Source organism: Eurosta solidaginis, chromosome 5, assembly GCF_040869045.1.
Source record: "Eurosta solidaginis isolate ZX-2024a chromosome 5, ASM4086904v1, whole genome shotgun sequence".
NCBI lineage: Eukaryota > Metazoa > Arthropoda > Insecta > Diptera > Tephritidae > Eurosta > Eurosta solidaginis.
The window spans coordinates 263,276,181-263,300,715 of NC_090323.1; the positions used below are offsets into that span (position 1 = coordinate 263,276,181).

General features: G+C 37.7%; 1 protein-coding gene across 5 annotated transcripts in view; it reads right to left on the reverse strand.

Annotated features, from left to right (window-relative positions):
- The window catches only part of LOC137253376 (protein FAM135A), a 123,114-nt gene that overhangs the window by 14,389 nt on the left and 84,190 nt on the right, over positions 1 to 24,535 (reverse strand). For all 5 annotated transcript variants that reach the window (XR_010953785.1, XM_067790167.1, XM_067790166.1 and 2 more), the window contains exon 4: positions 13,162 to 13,408. Coding sequence is in view for 4 of the 5 variants with exons in the window: in XM_067790167.1 (XP_067646268.1) it covers positions 13,162 to 13,408 (247 nt within the window). In the remaining variant the exon portion in view is untranslated. The remainder of the gene's footprint in view (positions 1 to 13,161; positions 13,409 to 24,535) is intronic.

Consider the following 24,535-nt stretch of genomic DNA (forward strand, 5'->3'; position numbering starts at 1 on the left):
GTGGCACAACACGGAACCCGGCTTGTCTCCAAAGGAAATTTGACAATGACTTTTAATAACACAACCCTTACGCCTAGAGCTGATGACGAGTCAACCTCCTCTCTCAGTTAAGCCCATCACTGGAAATTGACAAAGCAATAAATACGCTGAATTTAGCGTCTTCTGTCTTATTTCTTTACCAAGGAAGAATCGGAAACATCCATGGAGTTCGAAGATTTCCCCACTTGGGAGCAAGAGCAGGAGGCTTTTTAATCAGACTAAACTGACCAGACCTTGGTAAACTTACAAAGATGCCATTAAAATGTATAGAAAAATAGTCAGAGCCTATTAGAAAAATTTGGCTACAGAAAAGAAATAAACTCGAAGGCCAAGAGGCTCCGTAAAATTCCTTTAAAAAACTCGATTAAAACGAGCTACATAAAACACACAGATGGCTGTTGGACGTCATATAGCGGCGAAATATGGGAAGTTTAAACGGTCTTAAACTTTCGTAAATACACTGAAAAATCTCCAACAACTGAAAACCACCCAGTCAACGACCACTTCATGGGGCATTTAGTCACACCTGTCAAGATCAAAAACTTTTCCATATTCCAAAATCGCGCGCTTCATACAAAGTCAAATGACTTCAGACCAAGTCCTTCCTTGTACCTTAAATCTCTGGAGCGTTTTCTGGGTGTGCTTTTTATGAATAATATGTACATAAAAGGTCTTTCTAGTTCTCGAAACGTTTACTCCAAAGGCAAGCGTGTCGAGACAGCTCTCCAGATTCCCACCACTAGAATAGGGAAAGGTATTGTCTTCAAAGACTTCACTCTACGCATCTTTTTGTATAAAAAAGGCGTTTAACAACGTCTATCCGCAAGCTTCATTTAACTTGTTATTGCGGCTGGCTCCGCCAATTGTGAAATTCATAGACTCTCGTGGGAATAATTTACTAAAACTTAAAGGTGAATACTTTACTATTGAATGTAGGAGAGATTGTTTATCAAATCGTCCGTTACGAAGATGGAATGCCTCTAACACCAACCGGAAAACATCTTCAGACTCTAAGCGACCAGTCCGCAGTAATCCTCGCAGAGTACTGATCCCGTGAAAGAGACGGCAAATGCACGCTGCGAAGACTGAAATAGTTCTATTCAACAGACGCAACAATAACCCATTTTTCAGAAAATGGAGATCAAACGGGACGAGTCCGAACTTTCACCGGAGATTGAATAGCTCGCAGATACTTTATACTGCAAATTGAATTGGAACAAACAGGTGGAGGACAGATTCAGAAAGGCCATAGCTGCCAGCGGCGACTGCATTAACGTATAGTTACAAATTAAATGACAATGACGGACGTGGTTTTACTGAAGATCTTGCTTTCTCCTTAAATGTAAGGCTGCCTAGCTACTGCAGCGTCTTTCAGGCAAAACTAACAGCTACTCGATGGCTACTATCTAAGAATCCCAAAACCGTGACAGTTAACTCTAACAGACAAGCATCGATCAGAGGCTCTTCGAAGAAAGCAATAGATTGCAGATTGTCGGTAAACGAGTTCCCTTCTCGGTATACCACAGAGGTGATGTTAACTAGTTGAGTTTCTTACGGCTCAATCTTCAGAGCAAAATTTTTTGAAAAAGTGGGCGTGGTCTATAACCAATAACAATCATAACACTTCTACGAATTTGAGCATAATATCTTAAACGGATTTTGATTTCTGCCTCGTAAAAGATTTACATATTCTTCTCAAGGCAGTGCCAGAAACGCCCATTTCACAAAATTTGTATCTTTCATAATAAATCAAATTCACTAGCATTTGCGAATGAGTTATTCCATTATTCTATTTTTCGAAACTTTCGATGTCGAAAAAGAGGGGACTAGAGTTCGATTTTCTCCAAATTCAATACTAATGAATTCTGGGTCAAAAGAAACCCGTGTAATAAACTTGATATTAATAACTCAATTATTGCTGAGGTAAAAGCGTTAACGGATGGACAGACGGAGGTACAGGCATTTACAGCTGGGTATAAAAAAAATAAAAACAAAGAAATAAATAAAATGCAAAACTAATCAAAATAGTGATATCGAACGTGTAGAAAGTCTTACCAGAGTTTAATGTAACGAAAAAGTGGTTTCCTTTTGATATTTTTGTTTATTTATTGATGGTAAGCATTCATGAAAGAGTCGATTTCATACAAAAAACAAAAAAACAAATGTTTTTTGTTAAATTGATACGGTGTTTATATGCAAATTTGGCGAATATGTGGTGGACAATTTTTTTGGTTGAGGCGGGTAAGTTTTGATTTCGGGCCGTATGTGTGGTTGGAAAAGTTTGGAAGTGAAATTTAAGTTAAAAAATATTCTCTCGATAAAAAAAGAATAAATATGTTAAATGGAATAAATGCAAGCGGTAGAAAAAGTTTCTAGTAATTCTCTTGGTGCAAGTGTAGCATGGATTTTGGTTTGCTTTTCGAAAAACTGTTATTTATTTAGAAAAAATTGTTACGCGGCTGAATGCCACATGATGCGGAGAGGACAAAAAAAATTAAAAAAAAAAAACAAGTAAGGAAGGCTAAGTTCGGGTGTAACCGAACATTACATACTCAGTTGGGATCTATGGAGACAAAGTAAGGGAAAATCACCATGTAGGAAAATGAACCTAGGGTAACCCTGGAATGTGTTTGTATGACATGTGTATCAAATGGAAGGTATTAAAGAGTATTGTAAGGGCCATGATTCTATAGGTGGACGCCATTTAGGGACCAGGTGGACCAGGGCTGACACTAGAATTTGTTTGTACGATATTGATATCAAATGAAAGGTGTTAATGAGTATTTTAAAAGGGCGTGGGCCTTAGTTCTATAGGTGGACGCCTTTTCGAGATATCGCCATAAGGGTTGACCAGGGCTGACTCTAGAATTTGTTTGAACGATATGGATATCAAATAAAAGGTGTTATTGAGTATTTTAAAAGGGGGTGGGCCTTAGTTCTATAGGTGGACGCGATATATCGCCATAAAAGTGGCCCAGGGGTAACTCTATAATGTGTTTGTACGATATGGGTATCAAATGAAAGGTGTTAATGAGTATTTTAAAAGGGAGTGGACCTTAGTTCTATAGGTGGACGCCTTTTCGAGATATCGCCATAAAGGTGGACCAGGAGTTACTCTAGAATGCGTTTGTACAATATGGGTATCAAATGAAAGGTGTTAATGAGTATTTTAAAAGGGAGTGGGCCTTAGTTCTATAGGTGGACGCCTTTTCGAGATATCGCCATAAAGGTGGACCAGGGCTGACTCTAGAATTTGTTTGAACGATATGGATATCAAATGAAAGGTGTTATTGAGTATTTTAAAAGGGGGTTGGGCCTTAGTTCTATAGGTGGACGCGATATATCGCCATAAAAGTGGCCTAGGTGTAACTCTGTAATGTGTTTGTACGATATGGGTATCAAATTAAAGGTACTAATGAGTGTCTTAAAAGGGAGTGGTGGTAATTGTATATGTGAAGGCGTTTTTGAGATATCGACCAAAATGTGGACCAGGGTGACCCAGACCATCATCTGTCGGGTACCGCTAATTTATTTATATATGTAATACCACGAACAGTATTCGTGCCATGATTCCAACGGCTGTTGATCTCGCCCTGCAGAACTTTTTCATTTTCTTTTACTTAATATGGAAGGCGCCACACCCATTTTACAAAGTTTTTTTCTCAAGTTATATTTTGAGTCAATAAACCAATCCAATTACCATGTTTCATCCCTTTTTTCGTATTTGGTATAGAATTATGGCATTTTTTTCATTTTTAGTAATTTTCGATATCGAAAAAGGGGGCGTGGTCATAGTCGTATTTCGGCCATTTTTTATACCAATACAAAGTGAGTTCAGATAAGTACGTGAACGGAGTTTAGTAAAGATATATCGATTTTTGCTCAAGTTATCGTGTTAACGGCCGAGAGGAAGGACAGACGGCCGGCTGTGTATAAAAACTGGGCGTGGCTTCAACCGATTTCGCCCTTTTACACAGAAAACCGTTACCATCCCAGAATCTAAGCCCCTACCAAATTTCACAAGGATTGGTAAATTTGTGTTCGACTTATGGCATTAAAAGTATCCTAGACAAAGTAAATGAAAAAGGGCGGAGCCACGCCCATTTTGAAAATTTCGTTTATTTTTGTATTTTGTTGCAACATATCATTACTGGAGTTGAATGTAGACATAATTTACTTGTACACTGTAAAGATATAAACTTTTTTTTTTTTAAATTTGACTTAAAAATTTTTTTTTTAAAAGGGGCGTGGTCGTTCTCCGATTGTGCTAATTTTTATTAAGCATACATATCTTCAACGACTGCCAAATTACAGCTTGCAAAACTTCTAAATTACCTTCTTTTAAAAGTGGGCGGTACCACACCCATTGTCCAAGATTTTACAAATTTTCTATTCTGTGTCATAAGTTCAACTCACCTACCAAGTTTCATCGCTTTATCCGGCTTTGGTAATGAATTATCGCACTTTTTCGATTTTTCGAAATTTTCGATATCGAAAAAGTGGGCGTGGTTAAAGTCCGATATCGTTCATTTTAAATAGCGATCCGAGATGAGTGCCCAGGAACCTACATACCAAATTTCATCAATATACCTCTAAATTTACTAAAGTTATCGTGTTAACGGACGGACGGACGGACGGACATGGCTCAATCAAATTTTTTTTCGATACTGATGATTTGGATATATGGAAGTCTATATCTATCTCGATTCCTTTATACCTGTACAACCAACCGTTATCCAATCAAAGTTAATATACTCTATGAGCTTTGCTCAACTGAGTGTAAAAATTTAAGTAAGGTTGGGTTGGAAGGTGACGTCAGTTATAGCTACTTGGGGAATCATTGCTTAATAACAATGTAATTTTGAATATGACCGATCTCTTGGATACATCCTTTAGAGATTCTAGTGAGCCGAGCTTAGCTCTGACAAAAGTATATTAAGAGCTTCCGCATGAACTCCCCATGGACATACACCCTCATTAATTCCAATTAAAATCGTGGGTGATCCCCGGTGAATCCAATACTTTCGGTAGCCTGCGTGCTATCTACTTCCAGGCAGAAATATATCGCTACCCTAGCATTTTCTCACGTGACTCGAGGTCCATCTACACAGGAGCAGTCCTCAGGTGGCTGGGTGAACTTCGAATTCCGTATAGATATTTACGATCTATTCTACCCATTGAGGCTAAAAGCTCTGAGTGATAGTTGCCCAAAACACTGCTACGGACCTAGATTTTGTTAATAGTCTTCCTAGAATACCACAGTTGAATTTAGAGCTTAAATAATCGTTAGACTCTCCGAATCTCTCTGATCTACCACATCATTAATCGCATAAACTTCCACTTAAAAGTTATTGTGATCGGACAGCGGCACTCCTAACATGAAAACCATGCCAGCAACTTTCTTTTCCAGCTTCGATCCATACGTGAACCATTTAATCAGTTACTGGCCTTCCCTAATTTTTTTCTAGGGAATGACTGAGTTGAAGCTTGCATAAGGGGCAGTTGACGGCACACATTAATCTTTCTTCTCCGCGGTAAAGTCGACGTTGTAAGAATGATGACATGCCAGAAGTGAGAAAGCCCATGCACGAAACTTTATCAACGGCCGGGTCTACTGCAGCTGTAAAAGGCCACCAAAGCCTTTATAGTGATATCGAGTACGTTGGAATTCCAAAATAGTTATGGTCCAAAATGTTTAACCCTTTCAGAAAGTCTCAGCGCTATTCCCCCAACGAAGGAGGCCTGAAAGCGAAGATCTTTTATCTTACCGTAAATGCCCGGTATTGTCAGGGTTGGCAGATAGCTCGAAAGGCTCAGCCAACCTAGTCATCTGTCTATATTCATTCTTTCATTAATTGAAGTGTAACTACTCAGACGACTTTGGCTTTGGATTGACTTTTGGATATGAAGTCTTCTTCCACGGCATCCTTACTTACTTAATTGGCGCTTAACCGTCTAAACTGTTATGGCCGTCCGACAAGGCCCGCCAGTCGCTCCTTCGCTCCCTCAACCGGCGCCAATTGGTCACACCAAGGGAGTTTAAATCGTTTTCCACCTGGTCCTTCCAACGGAGTGGGGGCCGCCCTCTACCTGTGCTTCCATAGGCGGGTTCCGATAGAAACACTTTCTTGGCCGGAGCATCATCTTTCATTCGCATAACATGGCTTAGCCAGCGCAGCCGCTGCGTTTTAATTCGCTGGACTATGTTGATATCTGCGTATAGCTCGTACAGCTCACCATTAAATCTTCTTCGGTACTCGCCATCGCCAACGCGTAGAGGTCCATAAATCTTTCGAAGAATTTTTCTCTCGAATACTCCCAAAGCCGCTTCATCTGCTGTTGTCATGATCCATGCTTCTGCCCCATATAGCAGGACGGGTACGATAAGTGACTTGTAGAGTATGATTTTCGTTCGCCGAGAGAGGACTTTACTTTTCAATTGCCTACCTAGTCCAAAATAGCATTTATTGGCAAGAGTGGCTGGCTCTTCGCTGGATTTTAGAGCTGATGTTATTGCTAGTGTTGATGCTGGTTCCCAAATAAACGAAGTCTTTTACTATTTCGAAATTATGGCTGCCAACAGTAGCGTGGTAGCCAAGGCGCATATGCGCTGACTCTTTGCTCGATGACAGCAGGTACTTCGTTTTGTCCTCATTCACCATCAAACCCATCTTTACCGCTTCTTTTTCCAGTTTGAAGTAAGCAGAGTTAACAGCGCGGGTGTTTAGGCCGATGATATCAATGTCATCAGCATATGCCAGTAATTGCACGCTTTTATAGTATATTGTTGCAGTGCGTTTAAGTTCTGCAGCTAGTATAATTTTCCCCAGCATCAAATTAAAGAAATCGCACGATAGGGGGTCACCCTGTCTAAAACCTCATTTAGTTTCGAACGGCTCGGAGAGGTCCTTCCCAATTCTGACTGAGCTGATGGTGTTGCTCAACGTCATTTTGCACAGCCGTATAAGTTTTGCGGGGAAATCAAATTCAGACATAGCGGCATATAGACAGCTCCTTTTCGTGCTGTCGAAGGCGGCTTTAAAGTCGACGAATAGGTGATGTGTGTCGATTCTTTTTTCACGGGTTTTTTTCAAGATTTGGCGCATTGTGAAAATCTGTTGGATGATAGATTTATCAGGTCTGAAGCCGCGCTGATAAGGTCCAATCAGCCGGTTCACGGTGGGCTTCAATCTTTCGCACAATTCACTTGAAAGGACCTTATATGCGATATTGAGAAGGCTAATTCCACGATAGTTGGTGCATTTTGCCATATCCCCCTTCTTGTGGACTGGGCAAAGAACACTTACACCCCTATTATGAACTCGTACGATACACGATAAACGCTTGCAATCTGTTCTACCGTATTATGAAATAAATTCTAGCGTGTGAAACTCGATCGTTAGCGTTTATCGTTTATCGTGGTATTGCCATACGCTAACTATCGCATACGCTGTTCAATTTTCTACGCTAGCTATCGCTGATAAATTTTTCCACGATACGTTGGGAACTATTTAAATAAAAGTAAATATACAATTATTACATAATCCAAAATAATCCAACTACAGCCTCATTCCCAACACTCTGTTGCAACACCCTGGGCAAGAAGCCTTAAAGTGGCACAAACCTTCAAAATATTTGGGATGGATGGCCTATTTTTACGGGCGCCCAAACTGCCTTCTATTTCTGTTAAGACATACTCTGACATCAATTTTGTTTATTAAACTTTTTTTACTTTTAGTATGTCAAGTACTTACAGTGTAGAGTTCATTTCAAGAAGATTGGAATGATCTCTCAATTTTCTTCTTTCTGTGGAATCTATGCAAGTTCCGTCAATTTGTTCATTTGAGTTTATATAAAAGGTAACAGAGGTTGCATAAAACATTTTATTATAACAGCTTTTAAAAACTTTTGCCACTTTTACGTACAAGACAAATGAATTGTTAGTATTTACGTTTTGTTTTGCTATCTGTTTCGTTTAGATTCACAAAAATTTGTAAACAAAAACTCTGCTGTCATTCACAATAGTACATCTATCGGGCGTGTGGAAATCGCAATATGAAAGCTGATTTTTTACGATACGCTAGGAAGCGTTTATCTTCTATCGTATGAAAATTCATAATAGGGGCTTTAGATTCCAACCGTCGGGCATGCACTCTTCCGCCCATATTTTGCTAAGAAGCTGCTGCATGCGCCTTACCAACTCCTCACCGCCGTACCTGAATAGCTCCGCAGGCAGTCCATTAGCGCCCACGGCCTTGTTGTTTTTCAATCTGGTTATTGCTTTTCTAACTTCGTCATAATCGGGCGGGGGCATATATTTCACCATCATCGATTGCTGGATCGGGTTCTTCATCTCTGCGCGCTGAATTGCTACCTCCATTTAGGAGAACAGAGAAGTGTTCCCTCCACGGCATCCATAAGCCCCAAAATAGCGCAGGATGTTCAGAAATTCATCGCTGACCAGGTTTGAAGGTCGTCTGCATAGGCAATCCCACTGATTTATAGATCCTCCAGAAAATCGATTACTACCAAAACGTGGCCTTCAAAGCATTGCCGGCACGTCCGTTTCTATGCATCTCCCCTTCTAAGCACGTGTTCTCGTTATTCAGGAGGTATATAATGCATTCCCAGATGCAAAAAATACCGCTGAGATGAGCTAGCATTTCGGGTAATGGCAATTAATTTCGCAGCGACCACAAAAGGTTAGGAACCTAGAATATTCCAGCGGTAAACATGCCTTTGGTATGAGACGTCTAAAATCGACAGATACAAAGTATTAAGGGGTAAACAAAAAAAGGTTCTAAACAGTACCGGATCGTACCGGATTCAAGCTGGCAAAGGTTAACCCACATCCGTTAAGTCGCGTCGCAATGTGAATATTTTCTATGTCAGAGCGTCTTAGATCATTTGCATACTTCAAACATGCCAGTGAAGCCCATGGGCCTACATTCGAGAAAACGCCGTTGGCATTACGCAAAACGCCTTAAGGCTTACTAATAATTCATAATGTGGAGCTTATAGAGCACGCTTACTCTTCATTGAGGGAGAATTTTACTTTTCAATTGGCCAAAGAAGCTCTTGCTGTTGAAGTTCTAGGCTGACATAGTTTTTCATTCTCAAGTAGTCAAAGTATCTTAAAGTCTCAAATATAAATCTCTCAGCAGTACCTAAGGTTGCGGCGAAAATACCCACCTTGTAGTCAGTCAGGAAATCGATTCTGAGCCAATGCTCAATATATCAAGGTAACTTGAGGACTCAACAAATAATCAAAGTAATTTTCTTAATACCACTGCTAGTCACAGTCAACTTCGATTAGCTATTTTGCTGATTTTAATAAGCTCTTAAGCTTATCTTAGTCATTTATAATAATTTCGAATCCTGTACCAAAAACATACCATAACACACGGGAACACATACATATGTACGTACCAAGTCTATAAAAAATCAATTTATAGCAAAACATGGGATTAAAAAGTATTAAAGAACTAAAATAGACACTTGAGGTCTAACAAGAATGTTTTTGCCTCTCACATTTCGCAAGCATGAACTTTGTACTTCATTTTCGATCTAAGACTTTGATGGAAACAAAACAACAGAACCATCAAATGGCAGATGCTAGTAGACATAATCGTTAACGAGTTGAGCATAGATACAAGTAGCAATACGGGAATACATTAGAGTGGTTCAAAGTTTTATTTTTGAAAACTCGGAAGGGTTATCTTGAGTTGGATGGACTTCGGCAGAACGAACACGGCGAAGTAGGGACGAGCGATGCTCCAGCGTGTGCATTTTCCCTAGCTTTCAGTTGCAGCTGGTGTTGTTGTATGACAGACACTCCCCGAAGGCTTTGAGGAGTGTTATCGGTATTGATGGCCATTTTCCGGATATTGATCCGGTACGTTCCGGTAACAAGCACCATCAAAGTACTAGCCCGATCATCTCCGCGACAATTAATATGACCATATTAAACCTTCTAGGCCATCTCGCCCCTGCCCCCTGGTTCCTTGACGAGCCTCGGCCCTTGAATGCCTCGACCTCTCGTGTTTAGTCGAGGTTTTTAACAGCTTCCGTCGGTGTTGTGGAGTGCTCAGCAGAACTTTAAGTGTTTACTTAAGTTTATGTATCCATGGTAGCTGGAGTGTTAACCGGGCGCTGCCCAGTGGTAAGCCATGTGGTGCTACTTAGTATCCCGCACAACCTCAGCTAAAGTGTGGATATATCTCGTAACTGTTTGCGAGATGTGACGTAAATATTTCTATCGAGACATATACCACTTTCCTGAGGAAATATACTAGAAGACCTAACGTTTCATCTACCGCCTCCATTACCGGAGCTTTTGACTTACACACATAGCTCATAAATGTAAAAGGGAGCTATGGCTGTGATTTCCTAAATGCATCTGTTGTCGTATCGACTTTCTGAATCTTGGAGTGCCTGCAAGGTGGATAATTTAACTTGATAAAATCTGATATCTTACGGATTTGTCGAAACTTTCTGATATCCCTAAGGCATCTCAGTGTCTCCGATTGTTTGGTCCCACATATATCAATTTTCATTGTATGAATTCGCCGATGAGACGGCCGGGAAAGGTTTCGACTTCGATATAAAAATGGCGGGCAGCTCTTTCCAGCAACATTGGTTAGGCAATGAAATTGCTGGATGATTGTGAGGTCATAAGGAACTTATGGCTATGTTTGGATAGGACACCGGACATATCTACACTGAGAGCAGTTACGGAAGCATACAAACAACTTATCTCTGCAGGAGATGTCAGGCTGAAGCTGTCGTCACTTTCATTGCCGATGTTAGGCACTGCATATAAAAGGACTCAGCCTTCTTGGGGAACCGTTCTTTGACAATCTGGCAGGGAAAGGAAAGGTGGATTTTTCACTTATGTAAGTAAATTTGAGAAAGCAATTTGTTTGTTGAAGACTCATTAGCAGTCATCTCGTTGAATGAATGTGCCGCTATCAGAAAAGTATCCGGGGTATTCACAATCAAAGTGTGGGAAGCTCCCATGCGCGCCCTCTCAAAATTACTTAACCTAACCTTGCTGTCACAAGCTGCACAAGAACAGCTAATCACTTCTACAACCAACCCACGACAGCTGTCGTGACCGGTACAAACCTAACTACCTAGTATCAGCCCCACTGATCGCACCTAAGTCGTGACTGCTAAAGAGCGAGAGCGATGTTGAGCTACGAGACGACAATAGTTGCATTGGAGATGAAGCCGATAATGAATATCATTTCGAGGTAACGTTTTTGAAGGTCCAAACGGGTATTGAACCACTCTAATGTTTGTATGTATGAACGGAGTAATTTTTTTAAATAAAGTTATTGTGCATTTGCTTTTACTTGTGTGCGTGTGTGTGTGTAACACAAACTTTTTCAGCATCAGGCGCTGCAAAATTTGCATACGCCATGGAAAGTTGAATGAAATAACCTGTGGCAAGGCTCTCATTTGTCGTCTGCATCCATGTAGGTAAATTTATTTCATCAAAGCATATGAATGTAATCGAATAGTGCACGTAGTGATGATGAGTTGTGACGAGGACGAGGAGAATATCGTGTAACGCAGCATAGCGGCAACAATTGATTTAAGTCATTAAAATTAATTGCAAAACAACTAAGGAAGTCAGTGAGTCGTTATGCCGGTCGGAAAAAGGAAATATCAAATAGGATTAAAGGAAATAGTGCCATGCGATATGTAGACAAGTGAGTGGTTCAATGTGAACGAGATATAATAGGCGGATACAAGTGCGCTGTCAAGGATACATTTTGCTTATTCATATTTAAAGTAGGCAAAGGTGCAGACTTTGGAAGAGGCTGAGAATCATACAAGTTTGTGGGTGGTAAGTAAAAGAAACACGTGTATAAGTGTGTGGTTTTGAGGTTGAAGGTAATGGTATGATGACTGGCTGTTGCGTTGGCCATACGCCGTCATACCTTTCTTTCAGCTCTCATAACTCATGTGATGCTAATGAACGTCAATGTGGCGCATGACCAGTGCAGGTGTGTGCATATGATTTTTAATGAGCTAAAAATGTTGGTGAGGATCTTTCTTTTTGTATTTTTTTTTTTACGTTTTCAGTGTACTTTACTATTATCCACTGGTTTTTCAGTAGCACACAAGTGCATGATAATATGTTGAGACAAAACAGTTGGTACTTGTATTCATTCGTGGAATAAATTTTAATCTTTTTATAAGTTCACGTGTACTTGCCATCCATAACTGGATGTTGAAGTAGTTTTCGTTGAAAGTTCTGGTTGGAGGAGGTTAGGTCTAAGTATTTTTTATGTATGAAGTGCTGTAAATATATATACAGCAGTAAACACATACATCTGCCGGAAGGATTACACAGTTTTTGTCACAAACCTGGACACCCTAGCAAACAACTGCTTGATCTGGCCCCACCTTCAAGTGTGTTAAGGGACATATCCATAAGCACTTTAATGTTAGCCGGCACCTGTCAACATAACCGTTTGATCCAAACAAGCATAAGGAGGCCTCTTAGGCAAAATCCACATAGAATCGGCAAATGTCTTTGCCAGGACGAAGTAGCAAATTAATCGGTCGACGAATACCCAAAATCACCAGTGAATGGAATAATACAACGCGAAATAACTAGTAGACCGATGTGTTCCTTCCGACCCTTTTGTAAGGTCCAGTATTTATTTCAAGTATGTATTAGTCATAAGAAACTATTTAAGAAGTTTACGCCCTCGCAAGAGCAGCAAGGTAACCGCAAACACGGAAGCCGCTGCTGTCAGCACTTATGCTTGTACGCGGTCCATAACTACCGAATATTTGGTTGAATTGATCATCTTGTATCTGCTTCATATGCGCCTATGTCTGAATGTATGTAAGTGTGTGATACTACAAATGCATTATATATGAACCTACAAATGTAATTCCACGACCGGAATATGTGCGGTTTTGCCCTTCAAATTCTATTTTCTTTCATTCTTAACTTTTTAATATATATTCCCCTTGCATGTCAAATACCCTTCTCGCTCAACTTCATCATAGCCAACACACCAATACACATGAAGAAATTTTCAATGTAGGATTACTCATATATATACATACACACACATGCACATTTCACATAATACTTACTTTATATAGGGCTGATGCAATGCCACTAAACTTGCATGGATGCCAACGCTGATAGCGGCCAAGTGGAAATAATCGAAGAGTACTGGTAAATGGTAATGGAGCCCTCGACCTGGATGGAAATTCAACTGTAAGGTGCGTGTTGAGGCCAATGTAAGAGCGCCGGTGCCATTTTGTTCACCAAACCACAACTCCACCTGCAGCGAGAATTCGGCACGTTCAATGGATTCCTTCAAGTGGCGGCTGTCGACTGGAAAAGAGGAAAAGAAAAAAAATGCTTAAATTGTAAAATGGATTTCAATACGAAATAGTGTTGTTATTGGCGTTAATTTATGCCATTTCTTTGAGAGGTAATTAGCAAATTAATAAATGATTAGGAGTACAAGTTTGTTTATATCGAGTGCAATGTAAATCAAAGATTAGCAGAGATGGAATTTTAGAAGAAAGCTATGAGGCGTTTAATGAAACTCAAAAATTATTTACTTTGAAATTATTTGAAGAGGGTGATGTAAAATTTTATAAATAAAGCAGCGTCAGCAGTTAATTAGCCACAAATACATAGGTCCTGAGATCGAATGAATAACCTTCAATTAGTTATGCCAAGAGCTCAGCAGTGTTCCTGAGATCCTAGAAAGCGGTGAAGCAAAGTAAGCCACTTAGGGGGATAATGTCTTGATCCGTTTCTCACTGCAAGCTAAGTGAAGGTCTATCCCTCCTTCTGCGGTCGGATCCGTGCATCGATATAAATGCTACATGGAAGAGAAGCTCGGCCTGAATCTCTTCGGAGGTTATCTCGCCTTACATTTATTTATTAATCTATGTGGTTCCCAAAAAGTTGCCGATTTGTTGTCACTCTACATGGTGGTAAAACATCAAGGATTTCGGAATGTGATAAACAAATATTCTAGAGATGTGAAGAAATTCCTTGGAGTAGAGAATCCATATACGTAGTATATTTATCTTTATCAGCAATAACGGATCTTCTCAATATTAAAAAGTTTTGACAACAATTCAAAGCAGTACCGTTTTATGTGAGTATTGACGTTTTTAAAAACTTTTGAGACCCCAATTGGATAGGCGTAAACATCCGTGGTGAATGGATACGGTACGTGACATCGGAGCTTCAGAAATCTGCTTCAATGCCAGTGATGGCAAGTCTAGAGGAATGACATCCCTTCTTGGGGAAAGCCTAATTGTATGGGCCATTAACTCTTTTCAGCCGTACAAGTCCTCGGGGCGGGATGGAATTACTCTTGTACAACTTCAGTTATGTTTAGAGGTTTCTTGGGATATCGCTCATTTACTGTAACGTCGTCATAACTCAAAAAACACAATTTTCCAGGAGAGCCATTCAGAGATTTTAACTGCCATATGTTGCGCATAGAAAGGCATATTTTCATTTTTATAACACGTGCTAAATTTTTAACTGATCACGAAGATTTTTCATACAACATAGATCATGATATTGAGTACGTTTATATGTTATTAACTCAAAAGTAATGTTTTTTGAGTTATGACGACGTTGCAGCAAATGAGCGATATAATTCCGATTTCGGATTATGGTCACAGTTAATTTTAAGTCAGCTAAAACGCTGGCGTTTCATCCATCTTTAGGTAAGGTGCAGGATTCCTCGAGATCGGTTTTGGTTCCTGACCATCCTACAAGAATTTGTGCTTTTCTTGGTGATAAGGGCGCTTAAAGGGGGGGGGGGGGGGGAGGTTCTATCTAACCTGCTTTGGGCGGGGGTAATGAAAGACCTGTTTCGGCACCATGAGGGTAGGGCCTGCGAGGAGGTGAGTTAAGCTGATTACCTGGAAGTTTTTGCAGGGATAAATTTCTAAATACGCTAAGCAACGTTTTACACGGTTACCTGGACTTCGTTTTGTTTATGCGGATGTACAATATTACTAAATGTGCTTAAAGTGAAGGACAGGGCTAGGAGGGCTTCGCTTATCTTGTATTGCTGTAGAGTTGTAATTGGCAATTGTTGGAGCTCTCTCCAAGAATTTGAAATTGGGTGTTCGGTATGGTAGTCTTTTATATGACATTCTGGTCTATTGGAGAGCATTATTAGACACTTCTTCAACGGTTAAAAGGTTGGAAACAGTGCAGCGAGTGGCTACACTAACACAAAACGCATGCTGAATCTTGTGAATTTCGGGCACTCCATAATACTGGCAAGAGATACTACTGTGCGCTCATTTACCCTTTTGTTGCAAAATTCAGTAGTTATATTCACTCAAGGAATGAATTGAGTATGGAATTGATATGAGACGGAAGTCTGTTAAACCTATTTACGTATAGATATGGGCTGAACGAGACGGTTGGGGTGGAGAATTGTGCCTTGAGTTCGGTGTTGTTCGTAAATTTCGGCTGCCCGATCACTACAACGTCTTCCATGCTGAGGTCGTCGCTATAATGGAAGCAGTAGATGCAATGATATCTGTCATTCTAACTGTTATGGAGTTTAACATTTACTCAGATACATTTCTATATTTTAATGAGATATAGACGCCTCTCTAACTGCGAATATATGTACATATATAGAAGCATTTAATATATGGGAAAATCTCGTTCTACCGGACCACAAACGGTGGCGTACCAGCAAAGCAATTTAATTTTAACCATAACTCAGTGAACTTACGAGGCAGTTAAATGAAGTCAGAAGCGCGAGTGGGAAGTCGAAAACTTATCAAATTCATTGAAATACTGGACGGTCCCTAATTCGAGAATACACTGTGCCGAGTCGTGTGGAGTGTAATCATGTTCGGGGAAACTTTAATAAGAACGAGTATATCAAAATTTAACGTCCTCCTTATATTTTATTTCATATATATATATATTTTTTTTGAAGAGTGTGCTCCTCCTACATACAGAAATAGAAAAATAATCCCCAAATTCTTATGAAATATTTGCAGAGCTTTTGAACAAATTGTTGTTTTTTATTCAAACAAGTAAGGAAGGATAAGTTCGGGTGCAACCGAACATTACATACTCAGCTGAGAGCTTTGGAGACAAAATAAGGGAAAATCACCATGTAGGAAAATGAACCTAGGGTAACCCTGGAATGTGTTTGTATGACATGGGTTTCAAATGGAAGGTATTAAAGAGTATTTTAAAAGGGAGTGCGCCATAGTTCTGTAGGTGGACGCAATTTCAGGATATCGGCATAAAGGTGGACCAGGGGTGACTCTAGAATGTGTGTTGTACGATATGGGTATTAAATTAAAGGTATTAATGAGGGTTTTAAAAGGGAGTATCCTTTAGTTGTATATGTGAAGGCGTTTTCGAGATATCGACCAAAATGTTGACCAGGGTGACCCAGAACATCTTCTGTCGGGTACCGCTAATTTATATATATATATATATATATATCATACCACGAACAGTATTCCTGTCAAGATTCTAAGGGCTTTTGATCTCGCCCTGCTGAACTTTTTCATTTTCTTCTACTTAATATGGTAGGTGTCACACCCATTTTACAAAGTTTTTTCTAAAATTATATTTTGCGTCAATAAACCAATTCAATTACCATGTTTCACCTCTTTTTTCATATTTGGTACAGAATTATGTTATTTTTTTCATTTTTCGTAATTTTCGATATCGGAAAAGTGGGCGTGGTCATAGTCGGATTTCGGCCATATTTTATACCAAGATAAAGTGAGTTCAGATAAGTACGTGAACTAAGTTTAGTTATGATATATCGATTTTTGTTCAAGTTATTGTGTTAACGGCCGAGCGGAAGGACAACGCTCGACTGTGTATAAAAACTGGCGTGGCTTTAACCGATTTCGGCCATTTTCACAGAAAACAGTTATCGTCATAGAATCTATGCGCCTACCAAATTTCACAGGGATTGGTAAATTTTTGTTCGACTAATGGCCTTAAAAGTATTCTAGACGAATTAAATGAAAAAGGGTGGAGCCACGCCCATTTTGAAATTTTCTTTTATTTTTGTATTTTGTTGCCCCATATCATTACTGGAGTTGAATGTTGGCATAATTTACTTATATACTGTAAAGGTTTTTAATTTTTTGTTAAAATTTGACTTAAAAAATTGTTTAAAAGTGGACGTGTTCATCATCGGATTTTGTTAGTTTTTATTTAGCACACATGTCTGCCAAATTTCATCATGATATCTTCAACGACTGCGAAATTACAGCTTGCAAAACCTTTAAATTACCTTTTTTTAAAAGTGGGCGGTGCCACGCCCATTGTCCAAAAATTTAATAATTATCTATTTTGCGTCATTAGTTCAACGCACCTACCAAGTTTCATCGCTTTGTCCGTCTTTGGTAATGAATTATCGCACTTTTTCGGTTTTTCGAAATTTTCGATATCGAAAAAGTGGGCGTGGTTGTAGTGCGATTTCCTTCATTTTAAATATCGATCTGAGTTGAGTGCCCAGGAACCTGCACGCCAAATTTCATCAAGATACCTCAAAATTTACTCAAGTTATCGTGTTTACGGACAGACATGGCTAAATGAATTTCTTTTTTCAACCAGATCATTTTGATATATAGAAGTCTATATCTATCTCGATTAGTTTATGCCGTTACGGATTACCGTTATGCGAACAAAGTTGATATTCTCTGTGAGCCCTGCTCAGCTGAGTATAAAGATTTATAACAGATTTTCGTGTTCAGTGGCAAATATTGGAGGCGATTTAAGTTGTCATTTTATTTCATTTCATATAAAATAATTCACCTAAGGGATGTTGACTATTTGTGTTTGTTCTCCTCGGATTTGTCTTGGCAACGTCAACAAAGCAAAAAAAAAAAAAAAAAACCCGACGTGGGACCATTTAGAGCGCATTGATGGTGAGCTAAAGAATAGCTGCATCGCGTACTCGTATCGTACTGACAAAAGAGTCTAATGTTTGTAATATATTTTATTTGAGAGATTTAGATATGCGTATTAAAGTATGAAAACAAATTGTTACATATATAATATAAAAGGTACAAAAGGTACAAATATGAATGTTATATTAAATGCACTTGAAAAAAAAAAAAACAAAAAAAAAAAAAAGAGAATATAAAATTCATATCACTGGCATCAAATTTCTTTCATATATTTAGACTTTTTCATAAATATAAAGAGTGTTGTAAAGGGTGCAAATAGTAAATTGTTCTAAGAAAAAACATTAAAAACAAAATCGGATGAACAACAAAATTACAAAAATGCGATATTACAATTATAAATGAAAGCTTGGAATGAAAGAATTGCTTAAAAGTGAAAATTTTTGTAGTGTACTCACAGTGGCGAGCACGAAAATGGCAGTTTAAGCTTTTATAAAATTTCGTTAATTAAATTCTTGTGTTTTCGTTTTCGATAATTTAGGAAATAACTTCCATGAATTTTAAGTATGTAAACTGACCTTAAAAACGTTTTCGAAAAAATTCGAAAGCTCGAGAAAATTTTACGAAAATTTCCAACGTTTTACTCACAGCTTTCTTAGTTTTTTTAGTACGTAGTTTTCTTTGCTGAAACAACTTTATAGCATATCTCTACTTAGAGCGTTATTCGAGATATAGGCATCTGGAAAGATTTAACGACAAATCTTGCAAGTTTTATCATATAAAATTAAATTTTTTTGTGACTGAAAAACTTCACAAAAGTTGAAACTGTACATGTGGCCCACTTTATAGTTTTTTTCAATATGAAAAACTAAAACGTAAAATAAAATTATAGTGGAGACAGTGCAGGTTGAAATATCAGATTTAATAAATCTTATCAGTTAAAGCCCTAGGTGGAGATATGCTATTAGGACATTTGTCTCATGATCCATCTGATACAAATATTTTTTGTGAACAAAATTTGTGTTTATAGGGAAGGTAATTTTTAAATTTCATATAAGGAAACGGCTCTAAGTCTAATAAACTACAAGTATAAGTTTATCACATTTCGTAGAGCAGGTGCGGATCTACTGAGATTGCTGCAGGGAGGTATATTTCCTTGGGCAATTAAACGCTGCACTGAAGTAATACCAAGCAAGATGTAGCTGATATTCTTTATTAACCAAAAACAAGAATGCTTTCCAAATATCCTTAGCAGTGTTTGTTTATTGTGTTGTGTGACTCCAACGTCGGATTATCATACGCCTTCGTTGACAGATTTTAACACAGGAGCTAAGGTATTCTTTGAGCGGTTTTAGGTCACATTTTCAGTTTGTCTTTCAGATTCGGTTAGTATCTCCAATGCGGAAATACTGGGTTCAGAGATTATCTGTAAACTGATTTCGGAACACACAGGGAATGGGTGCAAGGGAATCCAATTCAACAGCGTATGCATAAATTGAAAAGACGAGGATTTTAAAGAAATATGTACTATCAACTATAGCTATTAGCACCAATTTTTTCCAGATGAAAGTCGAAAAAAGTAGCCCTTGGCCCTATATTTCTTTTACTCTGCAAAGATCAGAGGTAGGCCCATGTCATCTGAATTTTGTTCACAAAAAATGCTTCGATAGTACAAATAAACCTTAGAGGCTACTTAAGAAAGCGGCCCTGTGTTTGAAAAAAATATCGAGACTACTCCCAAATCATTTTATGACTATTTCGGAAAAATAGTTCAACTATTCTTGGCAATATTTTTTAATCATTCCGTGTTGTTTTTGGGATTATTTTAGGATTAGTTTGGGATAGTCCCTGAATCGTTCTTAAGATAATTATTTGCTTAATTGATTACATCGGGACTACTTTGGGGGTTTTCGGGATTGTTTTCAAATTTATTTCGAGACTAGTTTGCACACCATTTCGGGATAGCTTAGAAAATATCTTCGAGTTTTTTATATCTTTCCTCAGAACATTGCGTGATTGTCATTTTGCGAATGTTAAGCGATTATTTCAGCACTGTTTTAGAATTTTGTTCGGAACCATCTGGGATGTGTTATATAAAAAGATCTAAGTCCAAACAATTTTAAATTTGTAAGGCTTGTGAAATCGATATACTCATGGTAATTTTTGCCTCTTAATAAATCACCATTCATAAAATATGATATAATGCATTGTATACACACACATACGTATGTACATATCAGATAGCATACAGTTTGAATGCCCGCCAAGCCACTCTTGTGAAGAATAAAAAAACTTTCCAAGATAAAATAGCAGATAAAAAGTGAAACATTTTACTGGCAATAAACTCTTTTTGTAAGCTGGAGCATTTCAAGCTTCAAATGGTAGTACATGCTTTAGGTAACATTACAAGACTACAACAAATGCATCATACATATGTAGTACATATTATTCAGTTATGCGTCGGGGCGTCTGTTAACCGCAGCCACAAACAGTTTTATGTAACTATTGTATTTGTACAATGGGAACAACAACAACAATGGAAATAACACTTATGTTAGCAGTACTTGGCATAACCGAGTACCGCATAAGAAAAATACATATTTCAATGTATGTTTGTATGTATTTAAGTTAATATGAATGAATATTTGTAATTCAAGTGCAACTTTCATTTTACTTTTGAAGCGTTTACAAACAAATTACCCACTTCACTAAAGAAGTTACAAGCAGTGTTTTTATTTGGTGTTGTAGTTTTGTATGTACATTTTCATTTTTGTTTGTACTTTTAATATTGTTGTTAACATTTTTTGTTTAGAAAAACATAAATTGTAAGGTTTTAGTGTATTTTTTATGAAATGAAGTGGACGTACATGTCTGAATAGAAAATATTGGAACATATTGTAGATACCAATAAGACGGTTCCCTGTCATAAAGTTAAGAGAAATTGATACTGTAACGAATTTATGGAAACTCCGCTTATTTGCAACCTTCTGCTAACGTTCGAATCATTAAACTGTTGAATAAATAACTCCAATATTCAATAATGCAAAATGGTCTTTATTAGACTGCTTTCACAATAAAACTTCTACTTCTCAACAGATAGCGTGCTTAAATCAAACTTATTACTGCTTACTCAGCTTTAACTCCTTTTATACTCTGTAATGTCTCGTTCGCATACTTCTAGGCGTTTCTATCTTCTTGAATTTAGTATTTCTTTACCAGCTATAAACTCATCAGCTATAACTACAGATGCAAAATTATAGCTTCTCGCATAGCCATATGCGATGATTGCCTACTTTTGGGAGTATCTCAGATATATGCATGTGTTTGTGCGTTTCTCTCCCCTGCTTGTATGGACATATGTGTAGGCATCATGAGTAATTTGTTTACGTACATACAACTGTGGCAGCTTGCTTTATTGTTGTTGTGCCTTTATTTACTTAGGTTCAGATTAGTGATGTGAGTATCACTTAGTGTCACTAATATTCGTCACAATACTTTATTTAAGAACTGTTTTCTTTGCAAAATTGTTATTCGCAGATTCACGCTACCACTTTGAAAAAAAGTTATCGCCAGCAAAGTGATCGTGGTACAAAACAATTACATTCTCAATATAAATTTAAACTCAGTTTTATTTTGCCCCTTGTCCACACAATAAGTAAAAAACATTATTTCGGATGATGTTGAAATAGACGTGATTTCGAGCAACAGATGTGGAATTATGACAGAAAAAGTTAGGTCTGCACTGCGTAAGAGGTTGGAAAGGACGTGTTGACGAGCCACCCGCCGAATAAATTGTTCCTGTTATTTAAGACTTTAAGTACACGCTTTTAATTAAGAAAGTCAAAGTTATCAAAATGAGAACAATGCTTATTAAATTCTCGCACAAACAGTGAAAATGCTAATGTATTTCAAAGTGTGATCTATATGTGCGTAAATTGGAAATGCCTAGATGGCTTGAACGGGGCCGTTGAACGAGGTAAAAAATGTGCTGGTTCAACGCTTGATGAAGGTTAATGTTCATTAAGCCTTATTGACACAGCTTACAAGATGTGATTTAAAGCCATGGGTATGGCCCATGGTTACACCGAAACCGATGAAGGTAATAACTTGTTCCATTTTATTATTATTTTTTTTTTGTTTTTATAAGGTGCAATTGTGAATCTAAAACGGTTTCTTAGTAAACATAAATACTTATATTTCTTCAAATTGAGTGAGGTTTCTTTCTCAGTGCAGCAATCAACCAGACTTTGTAGGTAGACCTGAAGGCATTATCTCTCCTATGGCGTAAATGTAGCCATCAACAACTTGAGATCACCGGCGTACATCAAAGGCTAAGAATTACTCGAAGTCATTAATAAATAATAAGAATAAAATTTCTCCAAAGTGACTTTATTGGGATATACCAGATGGAACGTGGAACAAATTTGACGCAGTGTTCATTAAAATCACTTTTTGACTTTTTTCACATAAGAAAGGCGATATCCAATTCAAAAGAGTAGGTGGGAAGCCCGTTAGTTCAAGTTTAAATATTAGTATAGAGTGCGAAACTTTGTCGAAAGCTTTATTAAAATTCGTATAAATATATCGGTTTGCAGGTGATTTCTGAAGCAAGGTAGTGACAGTAGTTTCGCGATTCCCCAAGATTTACTACCACTTCTATGTTGTGGAATGATAGCTTGGTCCTTTAGTCCATTATCGCACTTTAGTTCACATTTATTCTTGCTTAAACATGCTTCTTTAAACGCATTTACTATGTCGAGATTTATACTATTTTTATTACCTCTGCCACTACCTTTACATAACATCATTTTCTTTTGTTTCTTTCCATACAAAAGTGGGGATTCTTGAAGTAACTTCCCATTGATCTGAAGACTTGGCATATGGGGCAGAAGACGGTGCAAATGCGATATAGAGGGAGAAAATTGGATGGGTGATAGGTGGATCGATATATTTGCGATATGTTATCTCTGTATTTGAAGGTTCGACAATAAGCAAATAAAATTGAACAATTTGTAGGAAAACTTACGCTAGGTGTCTCAAGCATCAATATATTTATAAAACTCGTTAAAACCGATGGAATCTAGTGATGGAATTTTAATCAAGTTGCCGCTAGGCTATAAGCTTGAACTATACAGGGTGATATTGTAGCATGAGATAAAAAAAAATACCTTTTAAACATTTTTATTTACAAATAATATGGCAACTGTGAACTAATAGTTCACATGAAAATATTAACCTTTACGTTACGTGATGAAATTTAGTAAGAACAAGTCAAGGAGCACTCTCTATGCAGAATCATATTTCGTTTTTAGTTTGTAGCAAAATATTATTATACACACCCACTCTTATATAAACAAGTGCGTATTTCCAAGTATATGAAGCTATTTATATAATTAAATATGCATTTTTCTACAGCTGCCAAAATTAATGAATTTTCACGATCACTTGTTGAGGTAAAATTTATGCAGTCAACATTAAAGTGTTGGAAAGAAATTGCTTTCAGTGGTTGTACTCGACAGAATTCTCAGAACTATCCTAGCAAAATTTTGCTATGATGAAGTTTCTCAGAAAACTAAAGTCAACGTAGCATTTGTGGTTCTCGGGCAGTGGTTCTGAGCAGCCTGTAGGAGAACATGCATATTTTTTTAGACATTTTTTTTCGATATTATATTACATACATATATTTTGCTCCAAATGGAAAATATTTCAGTACTAAACAAATATGGAGAAATTTCAACGAAACTGACTCATTCACTCATACAAATATACAAAATATGATAGAAATAACCATTAATATTTTATTAACTCGTAAAAATCTGAAAAGAAAACACTTTATGTTTCTTTGCAATCAAATTATTACGCCATCATAAGTATTTTTGAGTGTGTGTAAATAAACAAGGGAGTATTTATGTGTTAGTTGTTGTAGGTATGTGTTGTAGGTATATTAAAGGTTTAGTGAGATGTCTATACAACCCGAAAACAATATATTATAATAACGCAACGGGAAGCGCTTTAAATTTGAATGAGATTTTTGTCAAATAAAAAAAAAAAGAATATTTTTAAGATAAATTAGGTAAAATCTAAAAAAACGTAAAATAAAAACAAGTAAGGAAGGCTAAGTTCGGGTGTAACCGAACAATACATACTCAGCTGAGAGATTTGGAGACAAAATAAGGGAAAATCACCATTTAGCAAAATGAACCTAGGGTAACCCTGGAATGTGTATCAAATGAAAGGTATTAATGATTATTTAAAACGTAGGGGGCCTTAGTTCTATAGGTGGACGGCTTTTCGAGATATCGCAATAAGGGTGGACCAGGGGTGACTCTAGAATGTGTTTGTACGATATGGGTATTAAAATAAAAGTATTAATGAGGGTTTTAAAATGGAGTAGCCCTTAGTTATATATGTGAAGGCGTTTTCGAGATATCGACCAAAATGTGGACCAGGGTGACCCAGAACATCTTGTGTCGGGTACCGCTAATTTATTTATATATGTCATACCACGAACAGTATTCCTGCCAAGATTTCAAGGGCTTTTGATTTCGCCCTGCAGAACTTTTTCATTTTCTTCTAC